At 39.3% G+C, this 17,588-nt stretch overlaps 1 protein-coding gene across 3 annotated transcripts in view; it reads right to left on the minus strand.

The window, feature by feature from the left end:
• Window positions 1–17,588, minus strand: part of LOC117370817 (chemokine-like protein TAFA-1) — a 124,569-nt gene that overhangs the window by 15,060 nt on the left and 91,921 nt on the right. For all 3 annotated transcript variants that reach the window (XM_055221784.1, XM_055221782.1, XM_055221783.1), the window contains exon 3: window positions 13,052–13,192. In XM_055221784.1, the coding sequence (XP_055077759.1) occupies window positions 13,052–13,192 (141 nt within the window). The remainder of the gene's footprint in view (window positions 1–13,051; window positions 13,193–17,588) is intronic.

Raw genomic sequence — 17,588 nt, forward strand, 5'->3', positions numbered from 1 at the left:
CAGATACTGGTAACAACATCAATCATCTGAACACATATTTTAGGTACATGCATTTAGTTAGTTCTTAATACTGGTAAATCCATCCTAACACACTGCCCCTGTGCAGCCCATAAACCACAGATGCAATGACAAACCCGAGCTCTCGTGTGTGTGGAAGTCTGCCATCAATCACAAATGATCCAATGGCTAAATGGCTCAAATGAATGGACGACATAAAGCAGAATTTAACAAGCGCTCTGCACAATGTAGGTTAGCCTCTCTGCGGCTGTCACAATGTGTTTGGCTCAATTCAAAATAATGAGAGAACAAAAAGCCCTTTATCCTGTGCATATACTATGAGCCAAATAAAAGATAAATACTTAAACTGGAGACAATTTTAAAAGCAGGCTCTGCCAGCTGCCACAGATTGACAATTACAATAAACATGAGAGCTCACAAGGTTAAAAATGTAGGAATTATCTTTCTTTAGCGGTGACTCTGACTCTACAGACGTGACTCTATCTGCAAATACATGTCACATCTGCAGCCTGTTTGTCCATGGGAGTGGAGCTCTCCCTCACTGTGGTTCTCCTCAATGTTCCTTCTTTTCCCACTGGAGTTTTTGGAGTTTTTAGATGTAGAAATGTGAAGAAAACTGGGAACAATCCAGTATCTGACCAGTTGTGCAGACATTCCCCTGACTGGGTTGGAGAGATGCTCCGAAGGGTTTGTGGGGGAGGCACGCTTGCTCGGCTAACTGTCTCCTCTGGGTAAAAGAGCAGCTCAGATTAAGTCTATGGCCACGTCAATACTGAATAAGAAGAAATCTGTGACAGTCGACAACAAGGAACACATCAGTCTATCAGGTCTGCTTTTTTAAATCACTATCATTTCAAAATGTATCTTCAAATTTCCTTTCTTGTTCATGTTTTCACCTGAGCTCACCCCTCTCACTCGCTCTTTCTCTCTCCCCTTCAGCTTCAACACACACACACACACGCGCACACACACGCACAGGCTACACATAAACACTCACTCGTGGTTTATTTTTATTTATTATTTTTTGTCTTATCTATAACCTGTCCTGTGAATCAGTGTGCCTTGTTATTAATATGTCTTGGCCCTCTTGTATTTAAAAAAGCTTAACGTGTATGTCTGTCTGTCTGGCTTTAAATTCAACAAAAAAAAATGTATAGAAAAGTCATCCTTCTTTAGTTTTAGCCATGATTGTTGTCCGCTCATGCTTGGAAACAAAGACTTCCACATAACTGTGAAACTGCACCAAATGTTCGTTTGCCTGCTCCACCTCTTTGTGTATAAAATACTTGCTTCATGTTTGTTCGAGGTCAGTCTCCTCCACAAACAAAACCATAGCAGCAGACGGTGAGCTTGGAACTTTCAACCAATAAAGACACAACTACAGCAAACTAAATATGATTATGGCATTTTTATTCAACACCGAGGAGGAGAAGGAGGGGCTAAGAACGCGGGATATTCAGATTGTTGAATTTTGAAATGTTGGTTAATCAGCTTTTATTAATCAGATTCATTTTCTTACGTCCTGCTTAATGAACCATTTTGGAAAACCCTGCGAGGTGACAAGGTTTTTTTCTTTACAGCAAAAGTGTAAAAAGTAAGCAAGATAAATAATAACTACAGACAGCATTGAGCAACTGTTAACAAAAATCTGTGCATGTGTTAAAAGTTTGGATAAAGACAATGCAAGTTTATCTGTATGACACAATTTTTACTCAAAGTCATTCAAATTCAAACTGCTTTACAGAATTAGAAAGTAACAGTACAGACAGTAACTAAACTACTTGAATTCTAGTTTTCTAAAACAAGTAAAGTTTGATTTTTGCTGATTTCCCTTTCTTTGCACAAATTTAATCAGAATTCAACTGTTAAAAAACTACTCTTGCAGCTTTATTGGAAAAAAACGCTGGAAGAAAATTGGAAATGACAGTAGGATTACGTGTTTCATTATGTAGATTGGCCAATGCTACTTGCTTGTGCATTGCTCTCTGCAGTAATTCATATTGTTCCTGTAGATGAAATTAAACTGAGGGCTGCGGTGGTGAAATTGAGCAACTGGTCTACATATTTTGGTCATTATCTAACCCGGTATTAATCATATACGATGGGACTTTTCCACTGATACAGAACAGAAGCTAAAACAACTTTCTTAATATTTACCTGTACTTTACCATGTGAAAAAGTACTACTATTTATCTACAGTGGAAAAACATGACATCTTTTCTGCAGTATATACATTTTAAATACAATATGGGTTGGTCTGTGTGTTTTTTTTTTCTTTTTTTAATTCTTATTTATTCATCAAATCACAAAAAAAAAAAAAAATCAAGTTGGCCATTTTGCTGTTTTCATAGTGTTCATTTACTGGGTGCCATTTCATAATAATAACACCTTACTTAGCCTTAATAAAGCATAAAGACATATATAGTTTATTAAGAATGATTCGTGCTTAATTAATACCTAATTAAGGGGTTTAAGCAGTTAGAAAATGCAATCATAAAATATTTGTTCTCTTGTTTTATTGGAAATTTTGTCACTGATTCGACAAAATACCCAAATCAAATACTTTCCGCTGTGTTTGTAGAGTTCATTTACTGTTATTCAGGCACTACTACAACAAGGCCTGACCACACAGCGTGAATTGTAGCATTTAGAAACATATAGAGTAGGTCATCTCTGGAGACAAACGCATACATCACTCTGCTCTGACCTCCACCATGTATCCCTCCTCTCCCAGTGCACTCCTCAGCACACAGGGTACAACCTTTGTCCTCACAACAGCAGACATTCACCTGCTTTTGGTCGGCATGACAACTGACCATCGGCCCCGCTCCCCCTTTGGGCGCATTGTTAATTTTCCCATCCATCTGCTTACATTTGGACCGGCTTCCAACACAGTTCCACGCTCCAACACCAATTAACCAAAAAAGCTTGCCTGGTCCCATATAGTGTTGTCTGTCAGCTCGGCAGATGGGCTCAGTCTAATCAGGACACAAAGAGAGGGAGGATGTCGGAGTGCTTGTAAGCAGGCGTGAATCTTTTAGTTTTGATGGACAAACAAGCCTGACCTGGGAGTTGAATTGATTGGAAAACATGAACCGAAGGACCTCTTACAAGTGCATCTGTCAAATCAGCGGAGGGGGCTCTGTGATGGACTGAACCGGCCGACACGCCGCTGCCAGGTAGTGCAATGTTGAATACCTTGACAGATGTGGAAGACAATTGATTTCTAACTGTGTCAACATGTGCATATATGGGTCTGAGTCCTGTGAGGCTTTTAAACCAAACAGGAAGACTTTAATATGCAGTTACTTTCCATGTATACAACTTTATTTCTTGACCGTTTCTTGATAAAGTGAGGAGGCAGAGGCAATTAGGTAATTCAGAGGTAATTCAGGTCACAGTGTACGAAAAAAACAAAAAACAAAAACATAGATATAAGAATTTTACATGTAAAAAAAGCATCTTTCAAGTGAATCTATACTCCAAAAAAGTAAACCCATCTTTAAAAATACTAACATACTTACTATAGGAAGGGTAATATATAAGACAATTTAAACAAAAGTGACTTAAGTAATTAATGTGCCGTTTAGTTTGAAAGTGGTTTGAAAATGACGTCCAAATAGCAGCAAAAGTGTTTCCATTTCAAGAACAGTGTCCAAATGTTCCTACCACGGACATTTGAATGAGCTATTACACCATTAAGAGAATACTTAAAATCAAGACATTTCTTCTCAAAATAATTCGGTTAGCAGGATATTTTATGATATAATAATAATTAAAATGGTCATACACTTGTGAGATTGTAAAAATAGGTATGGCAATTGGATGAAAAGCACAGTATTACAGGTACATGAGTTTTCTTCTCAGGTTGGCTGTTAAGATAGAGCTTTTTCCAAGTAACCATGATGTACCCAGAATTCATAGGCACATTCTTCTCTTGAACTGAATAAGCGCTGGCTACTAAAGCCTGCCTCCCACTCCAAAACCTTTGTCACTATTAAAACACTAAATAGGGTTAAGCATGAACAAATAACTAACTGAATTAATTAATTTATGCTAATTTGGTTGCTTTTACTATGACACCATTGACCTGCTCATTCTGGTTCAGCAGTCAATGGGCACAATTTCAAAACATGGCTAATCAGCATACGACTAATAGCCAAATCAGGAAGTAAACTCTGTATTATTGAGGCGACCTCCCTGGCATTGGCAAAGGTGTGGATCTTTTGATTAAATAAAACTGATTTTCTTCCTAATGAGGCTAAGATACGTGATCCCGCCTGGTGCAGTGGAGCTGTAGGAAACGGGGGCAGGGTCACAGGAGCATGAAGCAAATGAAGCAGGAGTGTAATTAGCTGTACTGAGAGAGGACCCCTGAACCTGAGGTCACATTCACACAGTCATTACTCTACATTAATCCCCACTACTCTTGGAGAAGGCACACGTTTGATTAACTATTCACAGCCCAGTGTTTGCCATTCTAATTAACTGCTCTCTTGATAAACATGTATGTAATCTTTACTAACACATGTGTTTGACCAAGGGTATTTATTTACCTGCAGTTGTGTGCCGTTGTGATGAATTATTACAATGATCAGTCTTGCTTAAGTGCTACTGCTACTATTACTACTACTAATGAAAATAATAATAGCTTACACTTGCAATGTGCTTTACGGGTTCGTCAAAGCCTCTTAAAGTGCTACACAGTGGTATATTCACTCTATACACAATTATTAATTTGCTGCACACTCTCCTATTGTAGCCACAGCTGCCCCGGGGTAGACTGATGGAAACAAAGCTGACAATCTGCTCCATTGACCCCTCCGAACACCAACAATCAATCATGCACCCATCATATGTATAAGTTGCAGTGTCTCTCAAAGTTTCTATGAGATTTTGTCAATTCTGTCAATTTTTATGGCACTTTAAAGACTTTAAAAATATAACAGCACTCCCTTAAGCTTATCTTTTCACTACCTTAGACAATTACATTACGAAAAATAACATCCGTTCAAACTATTGTACAGCAGAAAAATGAGCAATGTTTAATTAGTCATTTGTATTGTGTGGACTGTAAAAACTTCAAAGTAGTTTCTATAAATACATCCTTTGTAGCATTATTTTCTTATGAATACATTAATAAACATGTATTTGTGTTTCTTTGAAGTGGTCAAACACCTCACATCTCTCCTACACTCACTCAGATGGCAATACTCACTTCTTCCCATTCTGACAAATATACACCGCTTCACTCGATAAACACCAAATACAGAAGAACTGCACGACCCTTCCACTCCATTTTGAGGTCAAGACTCTGCAGGAAGGTCAAAGGTCGGCGGTCTAATACCAGCTTCAGCATGAGCTCCATCGGATGAGACATCGGTGGAAGACGAAAAAACCTTTTCAGGATCACTATCTGCAACTTGTCCACAAACTCAAAGCTCAGTGTGCCCAGGAGGATTGTGGGATTGCTGGTTCTTATCTGTACTGTACCATACTGTATCTGTCCTGGTGTTTGGTCAGAAAGTAAAGGTGTTTTTGCTTTTGCGTCTATGCTTTAGCACTCTACCCAAGCCAAGCCCTCAGTTAGTTTCTGAAGCATTTGTGGAGCTCTATAGGCACGAGGTATATCAGTTCATGGAAAAGGAGACCTTCAATAATATTTGTCAGCCTGCTACTTGCTGCAATGGTTTACACATAGAGCTCAGGACCTAAAAGACCATTCGCTGTGTGTACCTGGGCCGGTCTGAAACTGTTAACAGGTACAAAAAGTTGTGCGCCCATGCACTCATCGTTGTGGAAGCAATAGGCCCTAAGCCCTGTAGGGGCTCGGGCCTAAAACGGTAAACAAGGAGTCGTGGAACAACCTGATAAGCTGCTGGGTCACTACTGGTAAATGCATTTATATTGTCAGAGTACTTTTACATGAATGCTATATTTAGTATTTAATATCTTAAACTTTCCATGAGTTAATATTAGTCTAATGGAAATCATATGATGTGTGACACAATCCCCAGCTCTGTGTTCATTCTAAAATGTGATGTCAGTTCAAAGAAATTTAGAGAACTTTTTAAAGAAATAACCAAACTGAAAATCTTTTAATTTTATTCATTTTTTAGACCCACACATTTGTTATATCTAGAGGTGTAAACTGACCAGTGGTGGAAGAAGTATCCATTTTATTACTTAGGTAAAATAAAGAAAAAAAAAAAAAACTGAAGTAAAAATATCATATGAATAAATCTAAGTAAAAGTATTAAAGTAACTGTTTAAAAAAGTACTTAAAGAGTAAAAAGTAAGACTATTTTGTGCATATTTTGAGGTCTAAAGCTTTGTGCTGAGTTTTGTCCAGTAGAAATAATTGAACCGTTATTTTCTGAAGTTGCTGTTTTTATTTGCATATTTTTCTTTGCTCAAACTGTTAACTTGATAAAAAACAGACCCTAAATCTTTTCAGCAGGTCTCAAACAATAATAATAAAAAAGTCTTTTACTTTCCAGTCCTGTTCAAAAATAATAGAGAAGAAAGTACAGATATAAGTAGTACACATTTTAGGTATCTGTACTTTACTTTATGTTCCACCACTGAAACCAACAACAAAGATGTATTATTGATTGGATAATGCCTCCAGTTACTGCCTTGATAAGAAAAAAAGAAACACACAACATCTACATTTTGACAGATCTCTCAGTTTCACAGTTCACGGACTTCCAAACAAACCTCATTCTTAATTTAAACTGGATTTCAATTTATAATTTTATGATGTCACATGAACCCAACCTTTTGCTAAGACTAATTGTGCTGAGATGGATAAAGTGTTCTATCAAAAAGGACACTGGAAATCAATGAATGTACTGCTAACTTAAACAACACTTGTACATCTAGGCAGGCTTCAGTATATGTGAAAAACAACCACCCAGTTATCATCCACGCCTTAAACATGAATTCAAAGTTCAAATCTTAAAACTAACTTTCAAAAGACACATTTGTTCTTCCCATAACAACAAGTTTCCCTGTTTTACATTTGCATTGTATTCCGGCAGCTCATGCTACATTGACTTTAAACCTCGCTCCTCTCTCTCTGTATGTGAGTAAGCAGAGCTGCTCCTCCATTGTAAATCTCTGTACGTTTCCCTGTGGATGTATCTCAAATGTACCATGACAACCTGCCATGCTCGCCGACACCCGCCTGCAGCCAGACAGAAGGGTTCATTCCCCATCAGTGCTCCGCAGCCTCCATCTGCCCGTGTCTACAGCAAATACACGCGGACACAAATGATAGCGTGTGTGCGTTTACAGCATCTGCATACAGGCTAAATGAGTACATATCTGCCATGTAATGTGGCTGTGCATATGTAAACCACAGCACAGGGCTTTTCATGGATGGACTGGAGAGATCACCAGGGTCTAATTACTTTGATTATTTCCTCTTATTATTTATTAAGAGTTTTGATGTATTTATGTTTATAGTGTTTTGTGTTCTAGCTATAACATTTGTAATTACTAGAATGTTTAGGTCAGTCTTATTTGCTTATAGGCGTCTTAAATATGTGGGGGAAAAAAGAATAGTTAATTTTAAACAGTTATTTCTCATGCATTCTAAGCATCCTTATTATGCTTTTCACAACTTTTAAAGACCAGAGCAGAATTTTGTCATTACATTTACACTAACAACAGGCTAATGCTCACTTCCTGAACAAATAAACCACTGTATAATTAGTACAACACAAAGAGGACATATTTTGACCTCGAGATCTGCTCATACCAGGGCTGTCCAAACTACGGCCCAGGGGCCAAATGCGGACCTCAGACCAATTTTTGCTGGCCCTCGTGCCTCCTCCTAAACTGGCCCAATTGATCAGGAAGTATTTTTACAACAAATTAAAGTGGTTCTACCTCTATAATCTGAATAACCTCACATTTCATTGTGACGCAGACCTAAAAATAATCTTCAAATAATCTTATTAAAGGTATAATGTCTCTGTCAAACCCGTGTTAAATGCACCATTTGACTCTCTGTATCGACACTGGTCTGTGGCCCTTCAAATATGCTTCAAATATGTTTCAGTAAGCGGTCCTCGTTGAAAAAAGTTTGGACACCCCTGGCTTATACAATAGGCAAGACAAATTTTTCTCAAGTACATGGGGAAAAAACTGGTATAGGCCTTTTAAGTGGTGACTTTAACTATAATTTTACTTTATAGGTGAACTCTGTAACTTTTTTTTGTTACACAATTCACCTTTTTCTAATGGAGCATCCGGTAACTGCTTGTTTCCATTGAGCTGTCTTTGCTTTGCCTGGAATTTTCTCTAGCACGGCATTAAACATATCCATTTCCAATGAAACAAGCAAGTGACACCACAAGCCCAAGTTACACATCAGATCTGTGGACAATGAGGATGTATTGTTGAGCAATAGAAATACCTGACAGATATAGTTTAAGGCATACCGTGAAACATTCCAGGCAAAGCAAAGTAACTCCATAGTATCTCCATAGGTGGGATCTACGTAAAAAGTAGCAGAGTGCACCTTTAACTATCTATTCCTGATAAATATTTCATTTGTTTATAAAGGACACTTGAAATTTTAGGGTCAAAAGTGTCAATTTTCTGTGTATGAAATATAAAAAAACTAAAAAGTGACAACACACAAATATATTTAAAACATTCTTTCAGAAGCTAATGTTGATATAAGGATAAAAACTAGCAGTGGAGCGATGAGGAGCGGCTAAACTTAGCTCGTGCGATGAAGCTGGCCGGCCTGCGCAGATAGGAGCTTTGACTTGTTACAAAGCGTGTTCGTCGCTAAGAGCCTTGTTGGGCCTGACATAACTAGGACATAACTTCTCTTTGTCAAAACTGATAATCAATTCCCACCACGGGGATAAGCTGACACGGGACCCAAGCGGCCGCACGCTGTCCTCACATCCCTCTGTATTAATAACATCCAAAAACGCTCACCAGTCGGATCTGAGTCAACCCTGTGTGGCCTCATTCACAACATTGTAAACATGTAACGATGGCACTACAACACGCTGCTGCTGTTCATGCTGGTTTGATGTTAATGACCCACAATGCATCACACACTCAAGCCTGCCTTCTTCTGTAAAATTACAATAAAAGTGGTGTAACTGTCCAAACTGAGTGACCTCTAAAGACAACTTCTCACCAGAGCCTTGCCCATTTCTTCTGAGAGTATATATTTGTATGAGAGCGTAACCTGTGTATGGTACAGTGGCAGCAGGTGTCCCCCAGGGGGCGTTGGGATGAGCTGGGCGGCAGGATCGTTCCTCATCTGGATGGGACATTAATAAAGCAGGACCCGGGGAGAGCGCTCCATCTGGGACACGGGGCTGACTCCGAAAGTCTATAATCCCTCACCATAGTGCCACAGCGGCCCGTAGGCTCGCTTCACCAAAAAAAAAAAAAAAAAAAAACCAAAAAAAAACTGTCAAATCCGAGTTTCATTTTTACATAATAAAAACTCCTCCATCCAGGCATTAAATTAACTTAATTATAGATGCCACGTAGATGAGTCATTACAACATTATGTATTCTGTCCTTTGCCCTGTATCGCACGGTGATGTTGTTGCTAATTCACTATTAGCTCTCCTGAGATTCGGAATACTTTTCCTTCCTTTATACAAAGTTGTATCTCAGTTCAGATGAGCATGATTGACAGATGGATTAGCCAATCAGGGTCATGCAAGGTCCGCCCGTATCAAAACAACGTGTCTAAGGATAAAAAAAGGGAACAAAAACAAAGAAGGGAACAAAATAAAATCACCGGGGACTGAAAAATATTGCAGATTTCTGTGGTATCAATGAGTGAAGCACTAAACTCAGGATCAAACTGTGAGATTTGTTTGATTTTGTTCTAAACAATGGCTGGCCAATGAGCTCGAGGCAGGGCAGAGGGCGTGGTGGGGTGATACTGAAATGTCACGGTAATTAAGGCTAAACTAATTGTGATTAACGATAATATGATGATTTTTACAATTGTTAGTGGTTTAAAAAATGTTCTGGAAATACACTAAAATGACACAACATGTACTTTCTAACTTCTTATAACCAACAGATGATTTATTTACTTATTTTGAATAGAATTGCACTTTGTTATGACTGAAAACAACAATAATCTAGCAAAGAACATCTGCGCCTAAGTAGCTGGCGATCTCTGTTGGCGATTATCAATTTATTTTAGGTCTGTCATGATAATTACTCTAGCGATTGTACTTTTTCTTTGTACTAGTGGGAACATTTTGGTTATTTTTTTGTACTATGATAAGATTTGAGCTGTAGAGGGTTGAATAAATAACTTTGCATCGTAAATACAAAAAAATAATTACTTAAGTGTTTACTTTTGCTACTGAGTTATTTCAGTTCATTTTTTAAAACAATATCGCACATTTAGAATACTTTATAGGGCACAATTCTGCTTCACGGTTTGGTTTTAATATTATCGTTTATCGTCTATATTTAGTTCAACAATATATCACAGTTAAACATCCAAGACAGACTTTTTTTTTTATTTAAAGTGAGAAAAACATTTATTGCATGATGCCTTCACATGTTAAAAATAGTAGCTGTGTCATCCTGGTGATGCCCACTGACTTGTCATTTCCAGTTTTATCAGCGCCGTCTCAATAAGTGCTTGTTAATCAATATACTAACAGCTCCTGTGCATCGCCGTGGGAGAGAGGCACAGAGGCATGAAGTGTTAACCGTGCCCACGAAAAGCCATTTAACATCCACGCCGTCAGCCCTTCACTGGCGCACCAAAGCACGATGAGTCTTTTGTGGTCTGTTGCCTTGGCAGTGCAATAAAAATGATAATATGTTGACTGTTATTTTACGCAAAGGCTGTCTCTGTCAAATTATGTTCTCTGGGATTTTTTTAAGAGTTCAAATTTGCATGATGACTTCTTTTCCTGTTTTGACTGGCACAGCTCCCCCTAGCACAAAAGGCTTCACGCAATGATGTCCTTTATTATAGGTTTTCTCCAGGCTTGGGGCTAGAACCAAAACGACAAGTTATTATGTTAGTAGCTAAAGGCCCTGTACCCAAAACGTTCATGTGTATTTGAGCCACATCCGCCTTGCCCCCGTACAGATATATAGTATAAGCAGCTTTTGAGGTCAAACTATGTCTGCTGCGTGCTAATCTAATTATAAAGCACTTTAATGTATCATAATCAGGAGGTACATTCACATGCTAGTTGTTGTTAGCTTTAATGTGACAGCAATACTCTGCTTTGGTCTCAAGAGTTGTGAAAAGCATTTATAAACTCATCGTGGTGAGTAATTAGAAAGCTCTGAATGCACAAGGTTACTGACAGAGGAACAACTTTACACCACTGCAACCACCACCAATTTTTATGTTTATAAGACAGTAAAAATTGGAAACAGCACACTGAATAACCTAAAAACAATATCTGTAGTACTTTTCAGTTAGAATAAATATGTAAATAAATAAAGCATTACAAAGATTAAACAGCGTTGATCTACTTAATCTACTTAAAGTGGAACCTGATCAATTTTTTTGCAAGTAAAATGTGTATATGGTGTTTTAATAGCATCTACTTTTGGTAACTTTACTGCAAAACTAAATTAACATTGCAGCTTTCTGATAAAAATGCTGCCTTCAGTGACCTCTGCAATTTCCAGAAGTTGGTGACATCACACAAGACTGCCCTAATGAAAGACAGATGTTTCCGATTACAAACATCTGACTGCAGGGGTGGAGTTTAAAATGTGGTCACCTGACTAATATCTGTTCTTATGCCCCGAGATCCTGCCCCTCCTCCTCTCTCATGCTCTTCTTTAGTCCACAGGCACCGCCCAGTTTAGCAGCTCTGTTTAAAATGTAGTTGTGGGCAGAGTTTCGATGTCTAGCCGCTTTAATAGTACCAAACTTTTTTTCATGTTTCAGATAATATTGTAAAACTATGCAGCACTTAGACCACCACTTTTTTATTTTATTTTATTACAGCGCCTATTTCCATTCAGAGACCATTTAACAAAACTTCTATTTTTAGCATTCTACCTTGGCCGGCACAGAGCCTATGAGTCCTGCAACAGAAATCTCCCCCAATTATAGGCCAAAATTAATTCAATGCTGATTGACAGAAAATTCATGCACTTGAAACTGATTCACGGATACTGTTTGACCTCCAAAGCGCTGTCATTGGAATAGCACAGCCATGTTCTATTGAGGTAATTACTGAGTCAGTCTTAGTCATCCTAAGTAAAATAATACACTCAATCTGTCTGGCTGTCTGCTTCTCTTTTCACAGTACAAAATGCCTGAGTTTTATTCAAGGTCGGAGTCTGCAAATGTTTCATTCAACAGCCGTATAAAACCAGAGAACATCACTTTCTCCAACACAATATATCAAGGCCCGGAAATTCAGCTGTCGCGAACAAAAAAAGGAAAAAGTTGTTCTGACTTTCCGAGTCATTTTTCATCGAATCAGTACTTGGGTGTCATCCTTTTGGCTTATGTGTCTAATTTATATTCCGTGCTTCCTTTTTTGACTGTCAGCTGTGACTAACCAGGTCTCTGAAAAGCACTGAGCAGGCTGTCTGGCCCTTCATGTCCTGTCCGTGCTAATGAAGATATTTGGGTGTAATTCTGACTTTGATGTGAGCAGGAGGCACAGGTGAGAGACTGTAAATGAGCTCGCTGAAATGCTGCTGTCTCAGTAGACTTGGGCGGCTCTCGGAGTACTCTTCTCTGCCCACTGAACTGGCTCTCTCTGATTGTCTTCCACAGTCAGGTAATTCAGGTGCACTGGCCCGGAGCTCCAGTGACTGCTGTTTATTAGTTATTCATTTCCATCAGCCGTAGGTACTGTGGGCTATGTGCTACTTGCCCAGGTGTGTACAGGCTCTACTGAGTCCTCCCAACAGTTCCCCCCTGAGGGCCGACAGTTAGCAATGGAAAGTTAAATTCAATAGCAAATGCATATTTTTAAAGGTTTATTTATGTTTGCCTACAGTATTCTTGTAGTGGTGTACAGTGTGTCCTTACCATCCACACAGGAGGGTTTGTTGCGTGTTGTCCCGGCCACTTTCCCAGGTAAACAGGAGCATTTGACTGTCTGCGAGCGCTCCTCAATGCGGTTCTTGTTACAGCAGCGGTGAGCAGCGATCACCTCGCACGTGCCTCCCTCTGCACACAGAATATAGACATAAAGTTAGAGCTGGAGAGCTTCACACCATCATTCACTGGAGGTATGTTTAGAATATTATTCAAATGAAATATAAACAGAAGATAAGAATCCAACACAAGGACAATTATTATGGAGCCGCGCTCTGATCATTCACTAAGCACTTTGACTGTAAGTGTGTGTAACAAATTGGCCCTCAAGGAATCTCAATTATATGGTCTAATTGCCTCTCAAACTGGCTGTCCTCGCTCCATACCAATCAGCTGTCTGTCCACTTGTGTTTGGTTATCTCTGCTCCAGACATTTGTCATTGATTGTGTGCATGGCTGCTGCATTTACTTGAAGTGCCCAGGTTCCCTCAGAGCTTTACCATCTGAGGCTACAGTCCACCACTACATTAGCTCTGGAGCAAAGGTGACATCAGTCACAGCCAGAGCTGTACAATAGGTTCCAGCCTGACAAAGGAGTGTGTCAAAAAAATTCAGGGAGAAGAAAAGGTGATATGCGCAGATGGTGGTAATGGGTCAAAATAACAATAGGTATAGAGCTCTGGGGAAGGGGAGGGGGGACAGAGCTGGGGGGCATCCTGCACGGAAAGGCAGAGCTAGAGGACAAGGTGTGTCTGCTGCCAGCGGCTGGCCGTGCCAGTGAGTAATGAGCAAGCCACTGGAAGTGCCCCCTTCACACAATTATAAAGAGTAGGGCTAATGCAGCCAGCGGAGCAGCAGCACAAAGACCCTCCATCACTGCTCCCCTCTCTCCTCACGCCTCAGGAAAAACTCTTTATCTTCTCCTGACAGCCACCGCAGCCCACAACAACGTCCAACAATTAAACTGGAGCTCATCCCAGGACAGAGCTGGAGTTGGAGACAAGAGAAGTACGTCACCTGGTTTACATGTACTTCAAAATGCAAATACTGAGACCTGCCAGACCTATTACTGCCACTATCCATCTTGTGCCTTGATGAGGACAACATCATGGCAAGTTCCTCTAGGACAACAAGGCCTCAGACTGGCTGCTTAGTTTGAATGAAATGGCTATAGCACAATGTATTACACAGCTAAATTTCAGGCACCGTAGACCAGTTTGGCAACAGTTTTCTTCTCCCATTCCCATCAATGTCTGTGGTAGCCTGACCAAAGGCCACAGAGTCCTGGATTAAAAGGCAAACATTTGCAGTCCTGCTGGACTGTGCTGTCGGGTGGTATTAGTGTCACTCTCTCACTGCCTGTTGTGAGATTTCCCTCTGCAGAATACTATAACTATAAAAGACTAGAGACCTCTGGAGTGGGATTAAGCCTCAAACCCCACCAAGTGTTGCTTTTTGAATATTTCACAAAGCTTTTCCTGACCTGCAGACTGGCTTTCAAGTCTTGGCGATCTCTGATGTGCAAACTTTACTCCACGTAACTAAATAATGAAAGAGGTGCTATATATCAGTTCACTCCTGCAGACGTTTTACGAAGGGCACGTTCACTATTGCACATCAAAATTAGGAAAACATTTAAAGTAAACCTTTTAGTAAACTGGGACTACAGGAGGATTAGACCTGGACTAGAACAGGATTAAATCAAGTCTACAGGACTAACATGGGCCAAACCAGAAAATATGTGAATGCAGCAAGAACAAATCACCCTTGCCAGTTATATCTACATATTTTGAACATTCACATCATGATTTAGAGATTAAGTGAAATACAAAACTTGAGCTATGATCTGTCCTTACAGTATTTATAAGTTACAAGTAGGGCTGCAACAAGTTAACTGAGTAATCACAACTAATTGGTTATTGAAATAATAGTTTCAATATCTATTTATATCTATTTCTATATCTATTTAGTAATCGAATAACCGTTAAGTGGACTACACACTCAATCAATCACACAGCAATGTATGAATCGAAAGAATCACTAGACCAATTGATTAGCAGAATAATTGTTAGTAGCAGCCATAGTTACAATCTTATTGGTTTGATGACGAGTTCAGGAGCAGGCCAGCCCTCTTGATCGCTGTCTGTGGGCTGAGCTCTGGTGATCAGCAGCACACTTAGGTTGACTGCACTATTACTATTAGAGCCAGACATGATGACTCTGAACCATCTGGAAAGAGTGGGGAAGTGTGGTGTGAATGACTGAAGGCAGACACATAAATAGCCACTTGGACCTTGACTGTCATTTCAACCGGATAAAGTAAAAAATATCCCTGAGCGCTTAAACGATAGCACATTTGTTTGTACCTATTAGTTATTTTCTACCTTAATGAACCATATTTGTGCGTGCATCGGTGCGTGGTATTGTGTTGCGAGGGCTTGCGACAGAGTATAGGTGGTGATGGATGCAGTGCTCCGAGTTTGTCAGGCTGCTAAAGGGGTTAAACCAAGCCGCTAAGATGGAGTGGGTGGTTGTGTACTCCAGCCTTTAGTGAGGGGAGGTGAAGGGCATCCGAGGGACCACTGGCTGGCCATTTTTCTTTTGGTGGCCCACAGTGACAGCAGCCATTAACTGACTGGATGAGGTGATTATGTTTAAGAAAATCGATGCTTCATTGTTTTCAGCTTAGCCCAACGGCCAATTAGAGCCTGCTAATGAGCGGCTGCGGCGGAATGTGCACTGGAAATCGGAGAAACACGAGAAAATGGGGAGTGTTGTAGAGTTATTGCCATATGAAGTGTCGCTTATAATGTGGCTGATCTCTGTAATGGCTTTTGTCTGTTGAAACCAAGGTCATACTGATACACTTTGGTTTACTGTGTGGTATCTAAAGGCTGGGAGACTGTAGGAGTTAGTGAGACTGCACTTCTTATCTCATCATACAAAATTGTTCTTGATTGTGGGTTGTCCCTAATCACAGGCTAGGTAGGAAACAGTTAGAGCCATTAAATAAATAAAGAAATGCTGGATTCCATTGTTTGAGGGCTTGGCATCAATCCATGTAAAATGCATAGTAAATAAACAAATTATGAATGGTTGCCAGTGGATATTAATATCGTAGACTGTATATATAAATGGACGCTAACCTGCTAGCAGCTGTGTTCCAAATAAGAAGTGATAATGGACATGGTTCCGGTTCCATCGTCTCTGGCTCCAATTCTCTTTACATTGAACAATTTTCACCTCTTTTTTCCATAACTTCTGCAGTGAGCCTCGTCATTTTCATGTTAAAATGTTCATATTAATCCGCTCTACATGATCTTGGTATTTTTTTATTTCACTATAGTGTCTGTACATCAAGATATGAACATTAATAAGAGACAAATCAGGAGGCTTCTTTTCCTGAGATCACTCCCACTAGCGTTAGCAACAGGTTTGATTAACAGAGTGGCTAAGCGTTCCGTGTTAACCTAGCAGTGCGGGCAAAAAGTGGCGTTAACTTCATCAACCTCGCTCTGGATTGGCTCTTTGGTTGCTATGATACTCGCGGTCAGAATTCCAAATATGGAACTCGGCACCAAATTGTCCGCTTTACCTGCAAGCCTTGATGAACTTCATTTGACTTGACTGGAGCTGAACGCTATGAATGACGTCACACTCTCTTAGTACACTTCTTCTATACAGTCTATGACATTAAAAAATCTAAACAAGCACATTTATTACATTATGGGACATTATTCAGATAATTAATACACAATAAAACATATAAATTGAAAGGTTTCTGCTTCATATATGGCTCAGTTTTATAGCTGTGTTGTTTTAGGATCTAAAGTAAAAAAAAAAAAAAACTAAAAAAAATACTGCAGACTCTGGTATCTGTCTTTTTTCAACATAATATCAACTTCAAAATGAGAATTTATATTTAATAAATGTGTGAACAGTAGACTGGTGTACTGTTGTCAATCCACTCTCAATTAAGCCAATCACATAAGTAAAAATGTTTGAGCTTTTAATTATATTATATTCAGTAGCTTACTCTGAATTGTATGATTACCCATGCATGTTTGAGTAATCATGTAATCATGTCTTGCATTTAAGCCTTGAGTGCTTCAGTTAAAAAAAAAAAAAAGTCACATAGTCATCAACAATAAAAATATCATCAACAAATACAAAATCTACTACTTGCTACGGTGAAATGCCACTATGAAGACAGAACGGTTAGCAGTAGGACGTTAATTATGTCATCAAGCTGTTTTAGATCAATACTGTGGTTTACAGTGAACACAATATTTAATAATGACCTATTTCCAGCCTCAATTCCAGGTTTTGAACATGTTACATCAGCAAACCATTGCATTCGTCTACATACACGTTTGCATATATGAAAACAAATGTGCAGCTGTCTGTTAAAAACAATCTGCATCATTGTACTTTTTTCTGTATCCACTGACACATTCTTGGCCTTGAGAGTAAATCGTCCACTAGGGCCCGAGTTGTGGCCACTTATTCTCACTGTGAAAAGCTCTCC

The sequence above is a fragment of the Periophthalmus magnuspinnatus genome, chromosome 5 (assembly GCF_009829125.3).
Source record: "Periophthalmus magnuspinnatus isolate fPerMag1 chromosome 5, fPerMag1.2.pri, whole genome shotgun sequence".
NCBI classification, from domain to species: Eukaryota; Metazoa; Chordata; class Actinopteri; order Gobiiformes; family Gobiidae; genus Periophthalmus; species Periophthalmus magnuspinnatus.